The sequence below is a fragment of the Cherax quadricarinatus genome, chromosome 59 (genome assembly GCF_038502225.1).
Source record: "Cherax quadricarinatus isolate ZL_2023a chromosome 59, ASM3850222v1, whole genome shotgun sequence".
Lineage (NCBI taxonomy): Eukaryota > Metazoa > Arthropoda > Malacostraca > Decapoda > Parastacidae > Cherax > Cherax quadricarinatus.
In genome coordinates, this window is record NC_091350.1 from 1,179,216 (window position 1) to 1,201,403 (window position 22,188).

The 22,188-nt window shown below is 38.0% G+C and overlaps 1 protein-coding gene across 1 annotated transcript in view; it reads left to right on the forward strand.

The window, feature by feature from the left end:
- The window catches only part of LOC128698826 (transport and golgi organization 4), a 178,007-nt gene that overhangs the window by 152,852 nt on the left and 2,967 nt on the right, over positions 1–22,188 (forward strand). Inside the window, exons 3-6 of the mRNA XM_070097659.1 lie at positions 8,774–9,246; positions 13,343–13,537; positions 17,458–17,646; positions 19,583–19,730. Of these exons, the coding sequence (XP_069953760.1) occupies positions 8,774–9,246; positions 13,343–13,537; positions 17,458–17,646; positions 19,583–19,730 (1,005 nt within the window). The remainder of the gene's footprint in view (positions 1–8,773; positions 9,247–13,342; positions 13,538–17,457; positions 17,647–19,582; positions 19,731–22,188) is intronic.

Below are 22,188 nucleotides of genomic sequence, written 5' to 3' on the forward strand. Positions count from 1 at the left end.
AACTTGACACATTTCATGATGATAATAATAATAAAACTAATTATATCTTTATTTCTATAAGTACATGCACAAGGTATACAGGCCTACCTAACATCAATGACATACCGCTGTATAGAAAGTCCCTTATTATGCTCAGCATTTCCCGCAAATTAGGTCAACTTTTGTCCCAGGACGCGACCCACTCCAGTCGACTAACACCCAGGATGTGACCCACACCAGTCAACTAACACCCAGGTACCCATTCTACTGATGGATGAGCATGGACAACAAGAACAGCAGATCTACTAGTTCCTATCTCTACTGTCATACTTCTTCAGGCTCCTTTGCTAATTCCTTCCTAATATATTCGCATGCTTTTATTTGGAAAAAAATAAATTATACTCAACATTCTCTTGTTTACTTAATTCATTAACTTCGCCATGCTCCTGGAGATCTATGGAGCCTAAAGCTGTATAATCCTACGGGTTTAGTGCTTCCCTTTGATTATAATACTAATAACATGGAGCCTAAATGTAATTCCCAACAAGGTATGCATAATTCATTCCCAATATAAAGTATTTTAGTGAATGTAAGACAGCCCATGGCTTCATTTTTTTTTTATTTATTTATTTATTTATTTATTTCCAATTTGTGCACACATACAGAGGTACAAAAAAATACAGATAAGAGCAGTATGCCAAAGCCACTTATACTATGCATAGCATTACGGGCTGGCTTAAAATTAACTTAAGATTAACTAAGCAATGATTATTATTATTATTATAATCAAAAAGAAGCGCTAAGCCACAAGGACTATACAGCGCTGCTACTAAGCAATGATGAAATCAGTGATAAAACATTAATGTAAACAGATAACTATAAAGCACAAGTGAGTATTACAAAGACAGGTCATATGGTTGCATTCAGTTAGGTAGTGATTCTGTTAGGTAGTGTATTTAAAAAATAATAAAGTTAGATTGGGTTTTAGGTTTAACATTTATGTGATATAATTGTGAGAAACATTTAAGATATACAATTTATAATGTTCAGTTATTCAGTATTTATTTGGTTTTGGGTGAGTAAGTAATCTTTGAGAAGAGACTTGAATTTATAAACAGGTTGTGTTTCTTTTATATTTACAGGTAATGAATTCCAGATTTTAGGGCCTTTTATGTGCATTGAGTTTTTGCATAGTGTGAGATGGACACGAGGAACATCAAAGAGTGATCTGTGCCTTGTGTTATGGTCATGTGTTCTGTTGAGGTTGGCAAGGAGATGTTTGAGGGGAGGGTTAATATCAGAGTTAAGTGTTCTATGTATGTAATAGGTGCAGTAATAAGTATGGATGTTTTGTATGGTGAGTAGGTTTAGTGTATTGAATATTGGTGGAGTGTGCTGCCTGTAGTGAGAATTTGTTATCATTCTAACTGCAGCCTTTTGTTGGGTAATTAGTGGTCTGAGATGGTTAATTGTTGTTGAGCCCCATGCACAAATTCCATAGGTGAGATAGGGGTAAATAAGAGAGTGATATAGGGCCAGGAGGGCTGACTGTGGAACATAGTACCGTATCTTCGATAGTATGCCTACAGTCTTGGAAATTTTCTTAGAAATTTGATGTATATGTGTATGAAATTTGAGTCTATTATCAAGGTGGATTCCTAAGAATTTTCCCTCTGTTAGTTTTGTGATAGGTGATCCATTTATCATTATGTTAAGAGGGACATCTGTAGCTCTGTTACCAAACTGAATGAAGTAGGTTTTGTCAATGTTTAGTGTAAGTTTGTTAGTCCTCATCCAGGTAGATATTTTCTGTAATTCGGTATTTACAGTATTGGCTAGCGTGACTGGGCTCGGGTGAGAGAAGACGTATGTAGTGTCATCTGCAAATAGTGTGGGTTTGAGTAATTGCGAAGCATTTGGAAGGTCATTTATGTATAGGAGAAAGAGAAGAGGGCCAAGGACACTTCCCTGTGGGACACCAACTGTAATTGGTTGTGCAGAAGAGTTTGCCCCATTTGCGTACACATATTGGCTTCTGTTGCTGAGGTAAGACTTGAGGTAGTTGAGGGAGTGCCCTCTTATACCATAGTGTGACAATTTTACGTGGAGCAAGTCATGGTCAACTGTATCAAAAGCTTTACGTAAGTCAATGAAGATCCCCAGTGGGACTTCTTTTTTCTCTATTGCAGTGTATATATGTTCTAGCATGTGTATAATAGCATCATTAGTATTTTTATTAGGCCTGAATCCAAATTGGCAGGGGTTGAGTATGTTTTGGGAGATAAGGTAGGAGTAGATTCGTTTATGAATTAATTTTTCGAAGATTTTTGAGAGAGGGTGTAAGTTGGATATTGGCCTATAGTTATTCAACTCTGTTTGGTCTCCTCCTTTGTGGATCGGGGTGACCCTTGCTATTTTGAGTACTGTAGGGAAGGTGGAGGATTCAATGGATTTGTTAAAGAGTGTTGCAATGATTGGTGATAGCACTTGTGAAACTTTTTTGTATATAAGGGGTGGTAAGGTATTTAAATCTCCTGCCTTGTTTTTTAGTGCGTTGATAATAAGGGAGACTTCGTATGGGTTAGTCGGAGCTAGGAACAGTGTGTTCGGGTAGTTGCCGGTGAGGTAGTCATTTGGTGGGGTATCTGAGCTTGGGATTTTATTGGCAAGGTTATGTCCTATAGTGGAGAAGAAATCATTGAGTCTGTTTGCTGTTTCTGTTGGTGGGAGTTGGGGTTCATCTGTTTTTGCTAATTTTATTTCGCTATTTCGTGATATCTTTTTTGTTCCCAGAATTTCTGATAGGGTTTTCCAGGTCTTTTTTATATCACCTCGTAAGTTGGATAATCTGTTCTCATAATACAATTTTTTTGCCCTTCTTATCAGGCTGGTTAGGATTGACGAGTAACGTTTTGTTTGGTCTCTGGTTATGTGACCCATTCTGTACTGTTTTTCATATTGGTGTTTTGTATTTATGGATTTGAGAATGCTGGGTGTTAGCCAGGGACTGTTCAGTCTCTTTGCTGTCATCTGTTTAGTTTTTTTAGGGCAGTGCTTGTTATAGAGGTATTGGGTTTTTTTTTAGAAAATTATTAATACATTCGTCAATATCTGTATAGGTTTCTAGCTCAGTGTGCCAGTCAATGTTTGCTATTGCTGTTGTGAAGTTATTAATGGCTGCCTCATTGTGAAGTCTGAAGGTGACTTTAGTAGTGTCTTGGGGTAGTTTACCAAGAGTTGTTATGAGGAAAGTAGGGTAGTGGTCTGTGGTATTATCTGTAATTATGCCTGATTTTAAAGGGGATATGGTGTTGGTCCAGATGTGGTCAAGTAGGGAAACACTAGTTTCGAATCTATCAATGGTTTTACTGTGTTGTAGGACTAAAACTAGTGCATGGCAATCTATGAACAATCTTATGTGCATTAAGTACATCATTTTTGCAATTCTAACATATACACCATATCTGAGATTATTTCCTTCAACAGTTCCCCTCAAGGAAGGTTCCTTGATGTTGGTGAGGGGCTCTTCCCCCTTATTTATTTATTTATTTATTTATTTATAATTTGAGCACACTTACAGAGGTACAAAAAAAAATACAGATAAGAGCAGCATGCCAAAGCCACTTATACTATGCATAGCATTACGGGCTGGCTTAAAATTAACTTAAGATTAACTAAGCAATGATGAAATCAGTGAAAAACATTAATGTAAACTGATTACTATAAAGCACAAGTGAGTATTACAAAGACAGGTCATATGGTTGCATGCATTGTTGTAAATTCAGTAGAATGGAGTATTCTGTTAGGTAGTGAATTTAAAAAATAATAAAGTTAGATTGGGTTTTAGGTTTAACATTTATGTGATATAATTGTGAGAAACATTTAAGATATACAATTTATAAGGTTCAGTTATTCAGTATTTATTTGGTTTTGGGTGAGTAAGTGATCTTTGAGAAGAGACTTGAATTTATAAACAGGTAGTGTTTCTTTTATATTAACAGGTAATGAATTCCAGATTTTAGGGCCTTTTATGTGCATTGAGTTTTTGCATAGCGTGAGATGGACACGAGGAATATCAAAGAGTGATCTGTGCCTTGTGTTATGGTCATGTGTTCTGTTGAGGTTGGCAAGGAGATGTTTGAGGGGAGGGTTAATATCAGAGTTGAGTGTTCTATGTATGTAATAGGTGCAGTAATAAGTATGGATGTTTTGTATGGTGAGTAGGTTGAGTGTATTGAATATTGGTGGAGTGTGCTGCCTGTAGTGAGAATTTGTTATCATTCTAACTGCAGCCTTTTGTTGGGTAATTAGTGGTCTGAGATGGTTACTTGTTGTTGAGCCCCATGCACAAATTCCATAGGTGAGATAGGGGTAAATAAGAGAGTGATATAGGGCCAGGAGGGCTGACTGTGGAGCATAGTACCGTATCTTCGATAGTATGCCTACAGTCTTGGAAATTTTCTTAGAAATTTGTTGTATATGTGTATGAAATTTGAGTCTATTATCAAGGTGGATTCCTAAGAATTTTCCCTCTGTTAGCTTTGTGATAGGTGATCCGTTTATCATTATGTTAAGAGGGACATCTGTAGCTCTGTTACCAAACTGAATGAAGTAGGTTTTGTCAATGTTTAGTGTAAGTTTGTTAGTACTCATCCAGGTAGATATTTTCTGTAATTCGGTATTTACAGTATTGGCTAGCGTGACTGGGCTCGGGTGGGAGAAGACGTATGTTGTGTCATCAGCAAATAGTGTGGGTTTGAGTAATTGAGAAGCATTTGGTAGGTCATTTATGTATAGGAGAAAGAGAAGAGGGCCAAGGACACTTCCCTGTGGGACACCAACTGTAATTGGTTGTGCAGAAGAGTTTGCCCCATTTGCGTACACATATTGGCTTCTGTTGCTGAGGTATGACTTGAGGTAGTTGAGGGAGTGCCCTCTTATACCATAGTGTGATAATTTTACGTGGAGCAAGTCATGGTCAACTGTATCAAAAGCTTTACGTAAGTCAATGAAGATCCCCAGTGGGACTTCTTTTTTCTCTATTGCAGTGTATATATGTTCTAGCATGTGTATAATAGCATCATTAGTATTTTTATTAGGCCTGAATCCAAATTGGCAGGGGTTGAGTATGTTTTGGGAGATAAGGTAGGAGTAGATTCGTTTATGAATTAATTTTTCGAAGATTTTTGAGAGAGGGTGTAAGTTGGATATTGGCCTATAGTTATTCAACTCTGTTTGGTCTCCTTCAACAGTTTTGAAAGCTTTAAGTCTATCTTTACAATGTTGGTTAATTTTATTCACAGCTATTAGTGTACATGGAACAGTAATGCTCGGTGGTCTGGTGGCTAAAACTCGCTTCACACACGGAGGGCCCGGGTTCGATTCCCGGCGGGTGGAAATTCCGACACGTTTCCTTACACCTATTGTCCTGTTCACCTAGCAGCAAATAGGTACCTGGGTGTTAGTCGACTGGTGTGGGTCGCATCCTGGGGGACAAGATTAAGGACCCCAATGGAAATAAGTTACAGTCCTCGATGACGCACTGACTTTCTTGGGTTATCCTGGGTGGCTAACCCTCCGGGGTTAAAAATCCGAACGAAATCTTATCTTATCTTATCTTGACGTGTAATTTCAATAAGCCTGCCATTAACGTTTAATTGTGATGGTCCACTTCTATCACTGGCCGTCTGTATGTGATTTAGAGTGGTTTGATTTCATGATACGTTTTAGTATGCACAAGAATAACTTCAGCATAGTTAACTGTGATATTGCTGGGGGTATTTAGTGTAAATTAAGAACATTGACTACCCAAAACTAAGATGGGTAACCAGTACTTACTCACCATTATTTGTTCTACTATTAGGTTCCCCGAGGCCATCCCACTACGTTAAATTACTACACGTGTGCTTTTGAGAGCACTGGTGAATTTGTTTACTAAAGCTGGGATCCCACAGGTAATTCAGAATTAATACATTAAACAGTGTAGGACTTAATACACCGCCTTTGGGAGTGCCAAGTTGCATTTCCTTAGTATCCCTGAAACAATGAAGCTGAGTTTCTGTTCGTGAGATACCCAAGCATCCACTGAAAAAGTAAACCACCACCAGTGTCTATTTTATCTAGTTTTCATTATAGTCTCCTGGTTCTCTTGTCCTCCACGCGTGTGGGAATGTGTTTGGGGTGGTGTGTGGGCGTTTAGCTTAGTTTAATATGTTTATTATGCACCCCATACCCATCCTGTGGGCGGTAGTCAAAAGATTACACAGGTACATAATGGGTCCAGAGACTGGACCCCAAAGTTTTGATAGCAGAGCAAGATACAAAGGTATTGAATTCCAGGTAGATCTGATCACAATCATGACATGTTAAAAAGATATTTACAGGTTACATAGGTACATAATGGGTCCAGGGACTGGGCGTTTAGCTCAGTTAGGGTTTAACCAATGGGGTCCACTTCCCTTTTCTCTTCCCAGAGAAAATTTTAGTAAGCAAGTAAGTTTATTTAGACACAGATACACATAAGTACAATTATTATTTAGAGTAAATTACCTAGGAAACCCAAAAATGTCAAAGTGACTTATTTCCATTGGAGTTTCTGATTTCAATTGGGGTCCTTGAACAAAGATGACCTTTGCAATAACTTAAGGACCCCCAGTGATAATTTACACATACATTACTATGTATGATAACTGTACTTATGAGGGCCTGTACCTAAATAACCGGTGGGACCTCACAATGTTTATAAAGGACCCCAATGGAAATAATTCACTCCGACTTTTTCACGGGTTATCCTAGATTCTCTACACATATGCTGCTATTTATGGTAATTCTATGTAACTGTATTTGTGTATACCTGAATAAACTTACTTACTATCTATATAACTATATTTGTAACTATACTGTACAACTGGCTAAAGCTCCCGCTTCACACACGGAGGGCCCGGGTTCGATTCCCGGCGGGTGGAAACATTTCGACACGTTTCCTTACACCTGTTGTCCTGTTCACCTAGCAGCAAATAGGTACCTGGGTGTTAGTCGACTGGTGTGGGTCGCATCCTGGGGGACAAGATTAAGGACCCCAATGGAAATAAGTTAGACAGTCCTCGATGACGCACTGACTTTCTTGGGTTATCCTGGGTGGCTAACCCTCCGGGGTTAAAAATCCGAACGAAATCTTACCTTATCTCTTACGATATACTACTCCTTAGTATTAAGTAGAATGTAAGCCAATAATGTTAAGTTGGCCCATAATGCCTAGGCATAATAGAGGCTCTCTTTGCACTGCAACCCACTATTGTATATACACAATCTCAATGTACTGTTTGCAAAGACATTAAATAAATAAAATACATAAAATAAAAATTTGTGTATACCTGAATAAACTTACAGACCCCCTGAAGGAAGGGTTCAGTAAGCCACAAGTTTTAGCGGCCCTTAATAACTCCAACAATAACAACACCGTCTTGTGTGTGAGGGGAAAGCTAAATTCAATAAATTGTTCGTATCTTGAGTAAGAGAAGGCATTTTAACATTATGCAGACGTTAAGAGTTACATATACATGAACTACGTGTGTTAAGAAGACAACTGAAGGTGTTGAGAGGAAGATAATAACATATATCAGGATAACACTGCTCAAAGTTCCGCTGTATTGTCAGGCAAAGTTAAAGTAAGTTTTTTTTTTTCTTTTATTTAGGTTTCATATGTTATATATTTTTTTTTATAGTGGTGTTAAGGGCACACACATATTATGGGCACACATATACATTATTTAAATTTAACTTAGGATAAAGTAATATAGCAAAAAACAGTAGGTGATTGATTTCTGCTGTGACGGAAATAACAGTAGTAGTATTGGTAATAATAATAATAATAATAATAATAATAATAATAATGTAATACCTATATACACGGTGTAATCTAAATGAAGACGTATAGTGAGACCTCCGTGTAACGAATTTTGGATATATAGGACAAAATCTACCGTCAGTCAATTTGGAAGAAATGGACAAATTCCATTGGTCACAGAATTATCAGTTATTGAAAATGAAAATGTTTATTTCCTTTCAAAGCTTATAATGTGTGGTTTACATATTATAAAATATTAATTACAAAGAAGGCTACTAGCATGCCTAGGCATTTCGGGCACACTAATCCTAATTTTTACTCTATATTGACCCACGTTATGGAGCAGTACATTTTAATATACCTTATTGCAATAATGGCAAAACAATCTTTTCTGTGTCCACCAAAGTTTCTATTTCCACCCACCTATCTCCCCACTCCCTAATTAGTGTATTATGTGGAGGGTTTATTGTAACCACTGTATGTAGAAGACAAAAAAGTCACTATAATGTGGTTAGAAAAAATCCCCAGTTGTGAACTGACAATAGTTGAAGACAGACTGAAACATCATCACAAGGTTCCTCGCATGTATGCATATACAGTATTGTATATGAACTAAATAATTATTTTTCACTAATTTTTTCACTGTATTAAGTATGTTGTTAAATTTTATGCAGCTGGAATTGTTCATCAGAAAAATGAGAAGTCCATTAATAAGCTGAAGGCTCTCTGTGTTAAGCAATTAGATATAAGAGCTATTAAGTACAGTAGGCACAAAAATTTGTGAAATTATACTTTTGGGGCTCTAATACGTATAAGAAAATAAAACACATCACTATAAAATACTGTTTGTTACAAATGACAAGTTTAACTTTAATTAAACTTTTCAATTCCTACCAATAGCTTGTTATATTATTCATTTTTACTAATGAGTTTACTGTTATTTTTCAGCAGTCAACATGCCATCAACTACAGATGATGTTCAGCGCCATTCAGTGCATACGTTGGTTTTCCGATCTTTGAAACGGACTCATGATATGTTTTTATGCGATCAGGGAGCTTTGCCTCCAGTTGACGAGTCTTTGGAGAAACTTCGACGGCTAGTAAAGTCCCGGGACCAGTATGGTCCAGTCCTCAACCTAGTAAAGCAGAATAAAAGAAAGGCAGCCACACAAGCTGTTTATGATGGTGAACCTGAAGACCACCCACCCAGGCCAAATAGTGTTACAAATGGCTCTGTGTCGGCTCCCTTGGCTCTTCCACCACCATCAAGCCCCCAGGCTCCCCCTCCACCAGCGCCATCACCAGTCAGCATGGCAGTTGTTCCTTCTCAGATCACTGGTGCTAGTATAGGCCAGCAGTCGCTCGTGCCTCGCCGTGCTCCGACGTTACCAAGACCTAAGTGGCACCCACCTTGGAAACTTGCCCGATAGGTAGTAGGTTGGTAGACAGCAACCACCCAGGGAAGTACTACCGTCCTGCCAGATGACTGTGAAACAAAAACCTGTAACTGTTTTGCATGATGGTAGGATTGCTGGTTTCTTTTTCTGTCTCATAAACACGCTAGATAACAGGGATATCTTGCTACTCCTACTTACACTTTGGTCACACTTCACAGACACGCACATGCATATATATATATACATACATCTAGGTTTTTCTCCCTTTTTCTAAATAGCTCTTGTCCTTTTTATTTCTTCTATTGTCCATGGGGAAGTGGAAAAGAATCTTTCCTCCGTAAGCCATGCGTGTCGTATGAGGCGACTAAAATGCCGGGAGCAATGGGCTAGTAACCCCTTCTCCTGTATACATTTACTAAAAAAGAGAAGAAGAAAAACTTTATAAAACTGGGTTGCTTAAATGTGCGTGGATGTAGTGCGGATGACAAGAAACAGATGATTGCTGATGTTATGAATGAAAAGAAGTTGGATGTCCTGGCTCTAAGCGAAACAAAGCTGAAGGGGGTAGGAGAGTTTCAGTGGGGGGAAATAAATGGGATTAAATCTGGAGTATCTGAGAGAGTTAGAGCAAAGGAAGGGGTAGCAGTAATGTTAAATGATCAGTTATGGAAGGAGAAAAGAGAATATGAATGTGTAAATTCAAGAATTATGTGGATTAAAGTAAAGGTTGGATGCGAGAAGTGGGTCATAATAAGCGTGTATGCACCTGGAGAAGAGAGGAATGCAGAGGAGAGAGAGAGATTTTGGGAGATGTTAAGTGAATGTATAGGAGCCTTTGAACCAAGTGAGAGAGTAATTGTGGTAGGGGACCTGAATGCTAAAGTAGGAGAAACTTTTAGAGAGGGTGTGGTAGGTAAGTTTGGGGTGCCAGGTGTAAATGATAATGGGAGCCCTTTGATTGAACTTTGTGTAGAAAGGGGTTTAGTTATAGGTAATACATATTTTAAGAAAAAGAGGATAAATAAGTATACAAGATATGATGTAGGGCGAAATGACAGTAGTTTGTTGGATTATGTATTGGTAGATAAAAGACTGCTGAGTAGACTTCAGGATGTACATGTTTATAGAGGGGCCACAGATATATCAGATCACTTTCTAGTTGTAGCTACACTGAGAGTAAAAGGTAGATGGGATACAAGGAGAATAGAAGCATCAGGGAAGAGAGAGGTGAAGGTTTATAAACTAAAAGAGGAGGCAGTTAGGGTAAGATATAAACAGCTATTGGAGGATAGATGGGCAAATGAGAGCATAGGCAATGGGGTCGAAGAGGTATGGGGTAGGATTAAAAATGTAGTGTTAGAGTGTTCAGCAGAAGTTTGTGGTTACAGGAAAGTGGGTGCAGGAGGGAAGAGGAGCGATTGGTGGAATGATGATGTAAAGAGAGTAGTAAGGGAGAAAAAGTTAGCATATGAGAAGTTTTTACAAAGTAGAAGTGATGCAAGGAGGGAAGAGTATATGGAGAAAAAGAGAGAGGTTAAGAGAGTGGTGAAGCAATGTAAAAAGAGAGCAAATGAGAGAGTGGGTGAGATGTTATCAACAAATTTTGTTGAAAATAAGAAAAAGTTTTGGAGTGAGATTAACAAGTTAAGAAAGCCTAGAGAACAAATGGATTTGTCAGTTAAAAATAGGAGAGGAGAGTTATTAAATGGAGAGTTAGAGGTATTGGGAAGATGGAGGGAATATTTTGAAGAATTGTTAAATGTTGATGAAGATAGGGAAGCTGTGATTTCGTGTATAGGGCAAGGAGGAATAACATCTTGTAGGAGTGAGGAAGAGCCAGTTGTGAGTGTGGGGGAAGTTCGTGAGGCAGTAGGCAAAATGAAAGGGGGTAAGGCAGCCGGGATTGATGGGATAAAGATAGAAATGTTAAAAGCAGGTGGGGATATAGTTTTGGAGTGGTTGGTGCAATTATTTAATAAATGTATGGAAGAGGGTAAGGTACCTAGGGATTGGCAGAGAGCATGCATAGTTCCTTTGTATAAAGGCAAAGGGGATAAAAGAGAGTGCAAAAATTATAGGGGGATAAGTCTGTTGAGTGTACCTGGTAAAGTGTATGGTAGAGTTATAATTGAAAGAATTAAGAGTAAGACGGAGAATAGGATAGCAGATGAACAAGGAGGCTTTAGGAAAGGTAGGGGGTGTGTGGACCAGGTGTTTACAGTGAAACATATAAGTGAACAGTATTTAGATAAGGCTAAAGAGGTCTTTGTGGCATTTATGGATTTGGAAAAGGCGTATGACAGGGTGGATAGGGGGGCAATGTGGCAGATGTTGCAAGTGTATGGTGTAGGAGGTAGGTTACTGAAAGCAGTGAAGAGTTTTTACGAGGATAGTGAGGCTCAAGTTAGAGTATGTAGGAAAGAGGGAAATTTTTTCCCAGTAAAAGTAGGCCTTAGACAAGGATGTGTGATGTCACCGTGGTTGTTTAATATATTTATAGATGGGGTTGTAAGAGAAGTAAATGCGAGGGTCTTGGCAAGAGGCGTGGAGTTAAAAGATAAAGAATCACACACAAAGTGGGAGTTGTCACAGCTGCTCTTTGCTGATGACACTGTGCTCTTGGGAGATTCTGAAGAGAAGTTGCAGAGATTGGTGGATGAATTTGGTAGGGTGTGCAAAAGAAGAAAATTAAAGGTGAATACAGGAAAGAGTAAGGTTATGAGGATAACAAAAAGATTAGGTGATGAAAGATTGAATATCAGATTGGAGGGAGAGAGTATGGAGGAGGTGAACGTATTCAGATATTTGGGAGTGGACGTGTCAGCGGATGGGTCTATGAAAGATGAGGTGAATCATAGAATTGATGAGGGAAAAAGAGTGAGTGGTGCACTTAGGAGTCTGTGGAGACAAAGAACTTTGTCCTTGGAGGCAAAGAGGGGAATGTATGAGAGTATAGTTTTACCAACGCTCTTATATGGGTGTGAAGCGTGGGTGATGAATGTTGCAGCGAGGAGAAGGCTGGAGGCAGTGGAGATGTCATGTCTGAGGGCAATGTGTGGTGTGAATATAATGCAGAGAATTCGTAGTTTGGAAGTTAGGAGGAGGTGCGGGATTACCAAAACTGTTGTCCAGAGGGCTGAGGAAGGGTTGTTGAGGTGGTTCGGACATGTAGAGAGAATGGAGCGAAACAGAATGACTTCAAGAGTGTATCAGTCTGTAGTGGAAGGAAGGCGGGGTAGGGGTCGGCCTAGGAAAGGTTGGAGGGAGGGGGTAAAGGAGGTTTTGTGTGCGAGGGGCTTGGACTTCCAGGAGGCATGCATGAGCGTGTTTGATAGGAGTGAATGGAGACAAATGGTTTTTAATACTTGACGTGCTGTTGGAGTGTGAGCAAAGTAACATTTATGAAGGGATTCAGGGAAACCGGCAGGCCGGACTTGAGTCCTGGAGATGGGAAGTACAGTGCCTGCACTCTGAAGGAGGGGTGTTAATGTTGCAGTTTAAAAACTGTAGTGTAAAGCACCCTTCTGGCAAGACAGTGATGGAGTGAATGATGGTGAAAGTTTTTCTTTTTCGGGCCACCCTGCCTTGGTGGGAATCGGCCAGTGTGATAATAAAAAAAAAAAATATCACACAATGCCTAATGATACATTAAATGTAATTGAGGGATAAATTACTAAGTAACTAACAAAAGCCATAAAATTTATTCGCGTACATATCCTCCAAGAACTTTTCATAACAACGAAATAATAAACTCAAGTGAATATTCCATATAACACAATGTTTAATTCCATGATGTACTTAAACTTTTATATTTTATCCTTTACATACAATAAATTTGATAGACAAAATAGCCTTGAGACCTGTTGTATATTTCTACCAAGTGAAATTAAAGGTATATTTTCATTCAGGTTGATGCATAAAAAGGTGCATATGAATTATTTACTAAGTCAGAGCCTCAAAACCATGTATCTCCACTCACTCCAATCTAATATGCTCACACATGTCTGCAGGATTTCCAGTCTCCCAATTTTTTTTTAATTTTAGCACTGAAATTTAATTCATTATTCATAATCTTAATTTATGGTTGAGCAATACACATATTTTCATATTTTTTTTCCAGGTGATTAGACATTATCATGGTCATCTGAGTGCCTGTTATGGATTAGCATTGCATCCAACAATTGATGTCTTAGTTACTTGTGGCCGAGACTCTACGGCCCGCGTATGGGACCTTCGGACTAAAGCAAACATTCATACACTTACTGGTCATACCAATACCATTGCATCAGTTGTATGTCAAGCAGCAGAACCTCAGGTTAGTGTAATAGATTAAAAGAACTTGAAAAAATCACCAGCAATAATTCAAGTGCTTTATACAGTAGAATTTTTTTTATTATTATTCTTCTATTCACTCCCATCTAACAGACAGATTACGGTTGCTAAATTACTGCATGTGCATATCTATAACTATTGTATGTTTATTACAAACATTGTGTAATTGTACATGTATAATAGTCTGTAAAACTATATACAGTGGTACCCAGATTTCACCCTTAATCCGTTCCAGAAGGTGGTTCTAATTCCGAAAAATGTGAAAACTGAAGCAATATTTCCCATAAGAAATAATGTAAATACAATTAATCCGTTCCAGACACCTAAAAGTATTCACAAAAAATTCATTTTTTAAAGAATAACTATAATTTTACATACAGAAAACAATTATAAATAAATATAAACATTACATACGTTTATTGAAGATTCTTGTTGGAATATGGAAGAAGGCGAGGAGGGGAGAGGGAGTTGGGGTTATTGTTTGGAAGGGGAATCCCCCTCCATAAGGACTTCAGGTATCAAGTCCCTCTCTGGGGTTACTTCCCTTCTTTGTCTTTTACTGGCACTAGGACCAGCTTGAGAGTCACTGGATCCCTATCACACACAAAAAAAAAAAACTGTCCAGAGAGCTCTGTTTCTGGCACCTCTTTAAGATTTACCTGAAGTGGGACAAGGTTTTGTCACTGAACATGTTGCAGATATGGCTTGTTTCAGCTTGGTCAGGGTGATATTTTTCAACAAAACTTTGCAACTCATTCCACTTTGCACACATATCCTTAATCACTGAAGAAGGCACCTTCTTCCCTCTTTCTTCCTCCTCCTCTGAAGCAATTTCCTCAGTTGCAGTCTGTTGCTGTTCCAGTTGATGGTCTTGCAGCTCTTCAGTGGCTAGCTCTTCCCTGTGGTCCTCCACCAACTCTTCCACATCCTGGCCACTCACCTCTAACCCCATGGACTTCCCCAAAGACACAATACATTCCACAACAGGCATAGGGTTGACAGGGTCAGCCTCAAGCCCTTCAAAATCCTTCTCTTGGACACATTCTTGCCACAATTTTCTCCAAGCAGAGTTCAAAGTCCTGGAAGTCACTTGCTGCCAAGCCTTACCTATAAGGCTTATGCAATGGAGGATATTGAAGTGATCCCTCCAGAACTGTCTTAGAGTCAGTTCAGTGTTGAAGTCACTTCAAAACACCTTTGAAACATTGCTTTAGTGTAGAGTTTTTTGAAGTTAGAAATGACCTGCTGGTCCATGGGCTGGATGAGAGGAGTGGTGTTAGGAGGTAAGAACTTCACTGTTATAAAATTGAAGTCCCTAAACAATTGGTCTTCCAAGTCTGGAGGATGAGCAAGAGCATTGTCCAGTACCAGGAGGCGCTTGAGTGGCAATTTATTTTCCAGGAGGTATTTTTTCACACTTGGGCCAAATACTTCATAGACCCAGTCAATGAAAATATGCCTCATGGTCCATGCCTTATTATTAGCTTTCCACATCACACATAATTTACTCTTCATGACATTGTTTTTCTTGAACACACTGGGATTTTCCGAGTGATACACCAGTAAAGGCTTCGCTTTGAAATCCCCACTAGCATTAGCACAGAACAAGAGAGTTAGCCTGTCTTTCATAGGCTTGTGTCTTGGCAGTGCCTTTTCCTCCTGCATGATGTAGGTCCTCTTTGGCATTTTCTTCCAAAAGAAGCCTGTTTCATCACTATTGAACACTTGTTGGGGAGGAATCCTTCAGCCTCTACGTAATCCTTGAATTCATGCACGAATTTTTCAGCCGCACATTTGTCTGAACTTAAAGCCTCACCATGTATGCCACTTCTCTTCTTGAATCTCTCGAACCAGCCTCTGCTGGCCTTAAATTCGCTAACACCACCACTTGTTTCAGGCATTTTCTCTACAAGATCCACATGTAACTGCCTTGCCTTTTTGCAAATGATCGACTCCACAGCACTGTCTCCCACTAATTGTTTTTCGTTGCTCCACATCTTCAACTACTTGTGACCTCTGTTTCGTTAGCATATTCACCCCTTTCGCAGCTTTAGCTTCCTTGATTTCTACTTTCTTTGCCAGGATGGAAAAGATTGTTGATTTTGACTTCCCATGCATCCTAGCAAGCTTGGCTAAACGTATGCCACTCGTATTTTTCTGCAATCTCTTTCTTTAATTCTATTGTGTTTCTCAGTTTCTTTAACAAAGGACTGGCACTAGGAACTTTCTTTGGGTCCATGGTGGCTTATTTCACAGTCACAATCAATAAACAAGCACAAAAATTGCGAAATGTTTTGGATGAATGCTCACTCAAGCAGCGACAGAACCAGACTGACGGCGCCCCCCAGGCAAGGGGACGCGTATGGTACATGCAATTCCCGGGCCAAGATCTGAAATTCGAGAAGGGAAGCATAAAAGGATGGTAAAGGAACTGGGAAGGATATGTAAAAAAAAAAAAATGGTAGTTGAAAGTTAATGCAGAGAAGAGCAGGGTGATGAGAATAGGTACATATAAGATTCAAAGATTAGTGAAAAAGATGAAAGGCAGGAGAGTGGAGGATGTGAGCAATTTATACATTTGGAAGTGGATGCATGAAGAACTTCATGGATCAGTGAACTAATGAGAAACCTGTAGGAATATTGAAATGTCTGGAAAGAATTTTGTTGATTAACCTTAGGATACACTATTCACTGGTTTCACCTCTTACACAGGTAGTATTTTTATAGGAAAACATGCTAGGTCTCGGTAAATGTGTTTTAAAAGAATAATATGAATATTCTTATCTGCTGTGACAAGTGAATACAAATAGGTAGCAGATCAATCATCCACTTAGTGAATACAAGATCGATCCTCCACCATGCCATGTGCTGGATGATCTGCATGAGTTTAGTCCTTTAAATAATTAAATGAAAATAGCCAAAATAAATATGACAGACATTATATTTCTGCATTATGGCTTGCCAGTCAGTCTGTTGATGTAAGTTGGAATGCTACCCAAATAACCCCCACACAGGAGAAACTTATGATGACATTTTGGTCCAACTTGGATCAAAATGTCATCATAAGTCATAACTAGTCAGTATGTGACAAGTTAATGGTCCAACTTGAACAAAACATCATCATACGTCTCTTTTTTCAAGTCACAGTATTGTGGCTTTTTGTCTTTTCAGATCTCTACTTACCCACCCTAGATGTGAGGCACCACTAGCTTAGGATTTCTGAAACTAATCATAATAACATCTTATTTCAGTATGCTCTCTAGCCTGTACAACTTAATATTTTGTCATTATGTAAATTTCCACAGCTTCAGCTTGTTCTGGTGCAGACCTTTATACTGTTCTATAATGAAACCAAAAGTCTAGATCTCAAGATGCCTTATATTAAGCAGTTTTACCTGTAACTTTAGGAAGAAATATTTTAATTTAAAATGAGTTCAGAAGTTCTGACACACTCTGTACTTCCTCCAGTGGTATGTGCTTGCTCAGATTATTTTTTATTCTTCCTACAAATTCTTTTTTCTCAATGTAAATAAAAATGTAATTACTTCATTTAAGTGATAGAATTATTTGCAAAATGTTCCAAGTGCTCCTACAAACGTAATTAACTTTTAAAGGCAGTTAGAAGAGATTCATTGCTTAGCGGACACATCACTGGCACTAAGCATTTAGAGAGATTATGGGCAAGTCTCGGTACAACTGTTTTCCTTGTTTTTTACTTGGAGCACCTAACCTCCATTAATTGTTTTAGGTTGCATAGCCTATAATCTCTACAGTGTAAAAAAAAATCTTAAGTTTTTTCTTTAGGTCACCACCTTATACTTACTGACTCATAGGATCATATTAGTCTTTGATTTTATCAGATATGTTGAAGACTCGTTTTGTGAAGCTCATTGTTTTTGGCAGGTAATCACTGGCTCTCATGATTTTACTATACGTTTGTGGGACTTGGCTGCTGGCAAGAGTACATGTACGTTGACCCACCACAAGAAGAGTGTTCGATCCTTAGCTGTTCACCCAGAACTTTATATGTTTGCGTCAGGGGCACCCGATAACATCAAACAATGGAAATGTCCTGAAGGGAAGTTTGTTCAGGTAAGGCTGGTTTTTTTTGGTGAAGGGCTCTTGATCCAAGGAATAGGAGCTACTTTCCCCTTCTTCAAATCAAACCTAATTTCCTCCCATTCCTTACATTCCCTAAGCACTGTATAACCCTTTACAAGGCTTTCCTTCAAATATAAAAATAAAATAAGGAAATTGTCAAAAAGGGTATTAATAAATAATACAAAGATTCAAGTTGTGTATTTTTAAGGGATATTGTGTGATCAGCTCATGAAAAATGTAGAATGGGTTGAAATATTTATTAAAAGTAACGAGAGATATCATTTCATTGTGTTTTTGTTAAAAATCAGTAAAGAAAAAAGTGTATGTAGTTCCATATTAGCTGTTCTGGCATTATTTATTAATGTAGTTAATAAATATAGAAACCCTAGGTAGTAGGTTGGTAGACAGCAACCACCCAGGAAGGTACTGCTGTCCTGCCAAGTGAGTGTAAAATGAAAGCCTGTAATTGTTTTACATGATGGTAGGATTGCTGGTGTTTTTTGTCTCATAAACATGCAAGATTTCAGGTATGTCTTGCTACTTCTTCTTACACTTAGGTCACACTACATATACATGTACAAGCATATATATACACACCCCTTTGGGTTTTCTTCTATTTTCTTTCTAGTTCTTGTTCTTGTTTATTTCCTCTTATCTCCATGGGGAAGTGGAACAGAATTCTTCCTCCGTAAGCCATGCATATTGTAAGAGGCGACTAAATTGCTGAGAACAAAGAGCTAGTAACCCCTTCTCCTGTACAAATTACTAAATGTAAAAGGAGAAACTTTCGTTTTTCCTTTTGGGCCACCCCGCCTCGGTGGGATACGGCCGGTGTGTTGAAAGAAAGAAGTTCCATATTAGCTGTTCTGGCATTATTTATTAATGTAGTTAATAAATATAGAAACCCTAGGTAGTAGGTTGGTAGACAGCAACCACCCAGGAAGGTACTGCTGTCCTGCCAAGTGAGTGTAAAATGAAAGCCTGTAATTGTTTTACATGATGGTAGGATTGCTGGTGTTTTTTGTCTCATAAACATGCAAGATTTCAGGTATGTCTTGCTACTTCTTCTTACACTTAGGTCACACTACATATACATGTACAAGCATATATATACACACCCCTTTGGGTTTTCTTCTATTTTCTTTCTAGTTCTTGTTCTTGTTTATTTCCTCTTATCTCCATGGGGAAGTGGAACAGAATTCTTCCTCCGTAAGCCATGCATATTGTAAGAGGCGACTAAATTGCTGAGAACAAAGAGCTAGTAACCCCTTCTCCTGTACAAATTACTAAATTTAAAAAGAAAAACTTTCGTTTTTCATTTTGGGCCACCCTGCCTTGGTGGGATACGGCCGGTTTGTTGAAAAAAAAAAAATATAGAAACACTAAATTCAACAAATAAAGTACTTGAAAGGGAGGCAGTAGGCATATTGTTGATGATCTGTTGCTGTAGGTTGAAAAATATTTAAAAAATATGGAAGAATCATTGGATTTTACTTTTGAGATTCAGAAGCTATTCTTTTATCATGGGATTCGAAGGTTATTAAGTCAGGAAACATCTGCATTTTAACCATTACCATTACATATAGTACATGCTTACAATTGATTTTCCCTTCTAAGGAGAGACCCTGGTGCTGGTGAAATTCTCTTGATCACATGAATTGGACCTACTTTATCTTATCTTGTTTTGTCTTACCTTTGCATTTTTTGGATCATATCTGATTTCATCTCATTCCCTAGACATTGTATGACCTTTATAGTTTTAGTGCTTCCCCATAAATGCAGTTATAGGTTTAACTTAGTTGCTTTATTGCTAGGATACTAAAAAAAGTATTTAGAACTCGAATTCTTTTGTAGCTCATTGAGTATTGCGGTCTTCCATATACTATGCTTATTTTGATACATTATTATATATGAATAACTTTTACAGAACCTGACAGGCCACAATGCTATAGTCAACTGCCTGGCAATGAACCGAGAAGGGGTTCTAGTGTCTGGAGCAGACAATGGCACCCTCTATTTCTGGGATTGGCGGACGGGATATAACTTCCAGAAACTCCAGGCACCGGTGCAACCAGGTGAGGAGGATGTTTTGTATGTAGTGAGTGTGATGTTCATTTATAGACCATAGTCAATATTGGTTCAACACTGAAGGAAATATCACACTTGTAGTAGAAAGACACAAAATGCAACACCCTCTAGATTAGACCTCACCTGACCTGAACCTGAACCTGACCCCTATGCTTTATGTACTGTTGATTTTGTGTTCTTTGTATATATTTAATGAAAATCCCTGTGGCAAAAATGTATTCATAAAAAGCTCTTTGCTCAGTTCAGTTATTATTCCACAGAAATGGTGGCTTTTTTCTTCTTTCAACAAACTGGCCATATCCCACCAAAGCAGGGTGGCCCAAAAAGAAAAACAAAAGTTTCTCTTTTTAACTTTAGTAATGTACAGGAGAAGAGGTTACTAGTCCCTTGCTTCTGTCATTTTAGTCGCCTTATATGACAAACATGGCTTACGGAGGAAGAATTCTGTTCCATTGCCCCGTGGAGAAATGGTCACTTTATAGTTCTTAATTTTTTTCAGTTTGATTAACCATCTATTTGTATGCATTAGGAGAGGAAAAAGACTACAGCAAATTTTAACTTGAACTTTATGAAGGGTACCAAAAACTAATATAAATTGAGTTCTTGATTAATAGTGTAATTAAATTAATGTTAAAATTAAAATTAGATGTTAAGTTGGACATATACTAAAGTAGTGTTCTGAATGAATTGGCTAGAAAGAGTAAGGATATGATGCCACAAATGGAAAATTTCTTGTGGTTCTGGGAAGGTTCCCAGGCATTATGCACGTCTCTGTGTGCTTGGACAGTTGTAACACGTGATCTCAGATACCCTGGGTGAGGCTCTGATGCCTTATTGTCACCATTTTGTTACCAACATTTGTCTCTGCCAGACCTGCATGCAGTACTCACTATGATTACTGTGTGCTTTGTGCATTTTCTCTTTTCTGAGGTGCGAAGATATTGTTGGAAATGTCAAAAGGGCTGCAGATTCCCCTGTGAGTAACAACGATAAGAAAAAATAGTGTACAGCAGCCTTTTAATCAAAGTATGCATTGAATATGGAGACTGAAAGCCTACCACTGTTTGTTGTTTTTTGAAGTGCTGATTCAGGTATTCTGACAATGCTGCTGTGCTGCTTTTATTAAAAATATTGTTGTTTTATAAATATTTTACAGTCACTCCTCACTTAGCGATGTACTAGTTTACCAACCGCTCAGAGTCATGACGAGCTCTCCAACCAATGTGCAAACCTTAGTAATGTATATTAGAGTTGATTTCCTCTATTCTGTTTATTACAATATACAGTGCACTACTGTATAAATGTTTAAAAATATACTAAAAATGTTATAAATGGTGCAAAAGTGACATTGAAAAAATATCTAAAGATGACTGACAGAAACCCACTACCAGTTCAGTATGCTCCTCGCTTAACGACCATTTCACTTACCGACCTATTCCTAGGAATGGAACTCGGTCATTAAGTGAGGAGAGGCTGTGTAAAATTACTTGCTGTATAAGCTGTATGTGGAATATATTTGATATTTGTGTTTAGACTTTGGTCCCATCCCTAAATCCAAAATCCAGAAAATTCTGAAATCCAAGGCACTTCTGTCCCCAAGCATTCCGGATAAGGAATACCCAGTCTGTACCTGGATTTGAGCAGCATTATTCTTATGTAATACAAGCCCTCAAATTTTCCACTTTTCACAACTCTAATTATATAACTTGGAAAGGAAATCTGAGATGATGCTTCACTTCATACTAGACTTTAATCAAGTTGTCAGTCCAGGATGGACCAAAAGGTTCTTTGAAGTTTCCTCTCCATATTGTGGGTTGATTGTGAATTGTTCCAGCCACGGTGCTTGACTTACTCTTTCACTTTTAAGTCAGAAAGAATGAAAGGCACAATACCATGACTGGAGCAATACACGAATAACCCGCACATAGGAGAAAATAACTTATGATGACATTTTGGTCCGACTTGGACTATTAACTAGTCACACACTAGTTGGACTGAAAGAGTCATAATTTTCTTTCTCCAGTGTGTGAGTTATTTGTCTATTGATTCAGAAGTATTATTATTATTATTATTATTATTATTATTATTATTATTATTATTATTATTATTATCAAAACTAAGCAAAACCCGACAAGGGCCATACAGTGCTGATATTGATTCAGAAAGATTATAAACTGCATTTCATACGAGGTGGTTCATATGGATGACTTCCAGGAAAATTCATATTTATCTTCTTCTTCATACACACTATTCCATTTTTGGCAGTTGAAATCTCAAAGAAAAATTATATTTGTTATTGTATTTACAAGTTGATTAACATAATTTTAATTTCTTCTTTGAATTCTGAAAGCTTTTTACAGTATTTGGCATTTAGCATAAATGAATGCTAATTTCAGGATGTCTTATTTGACTGTTAAGGGTTTAGTCCTTTCCATAAAAATAAAA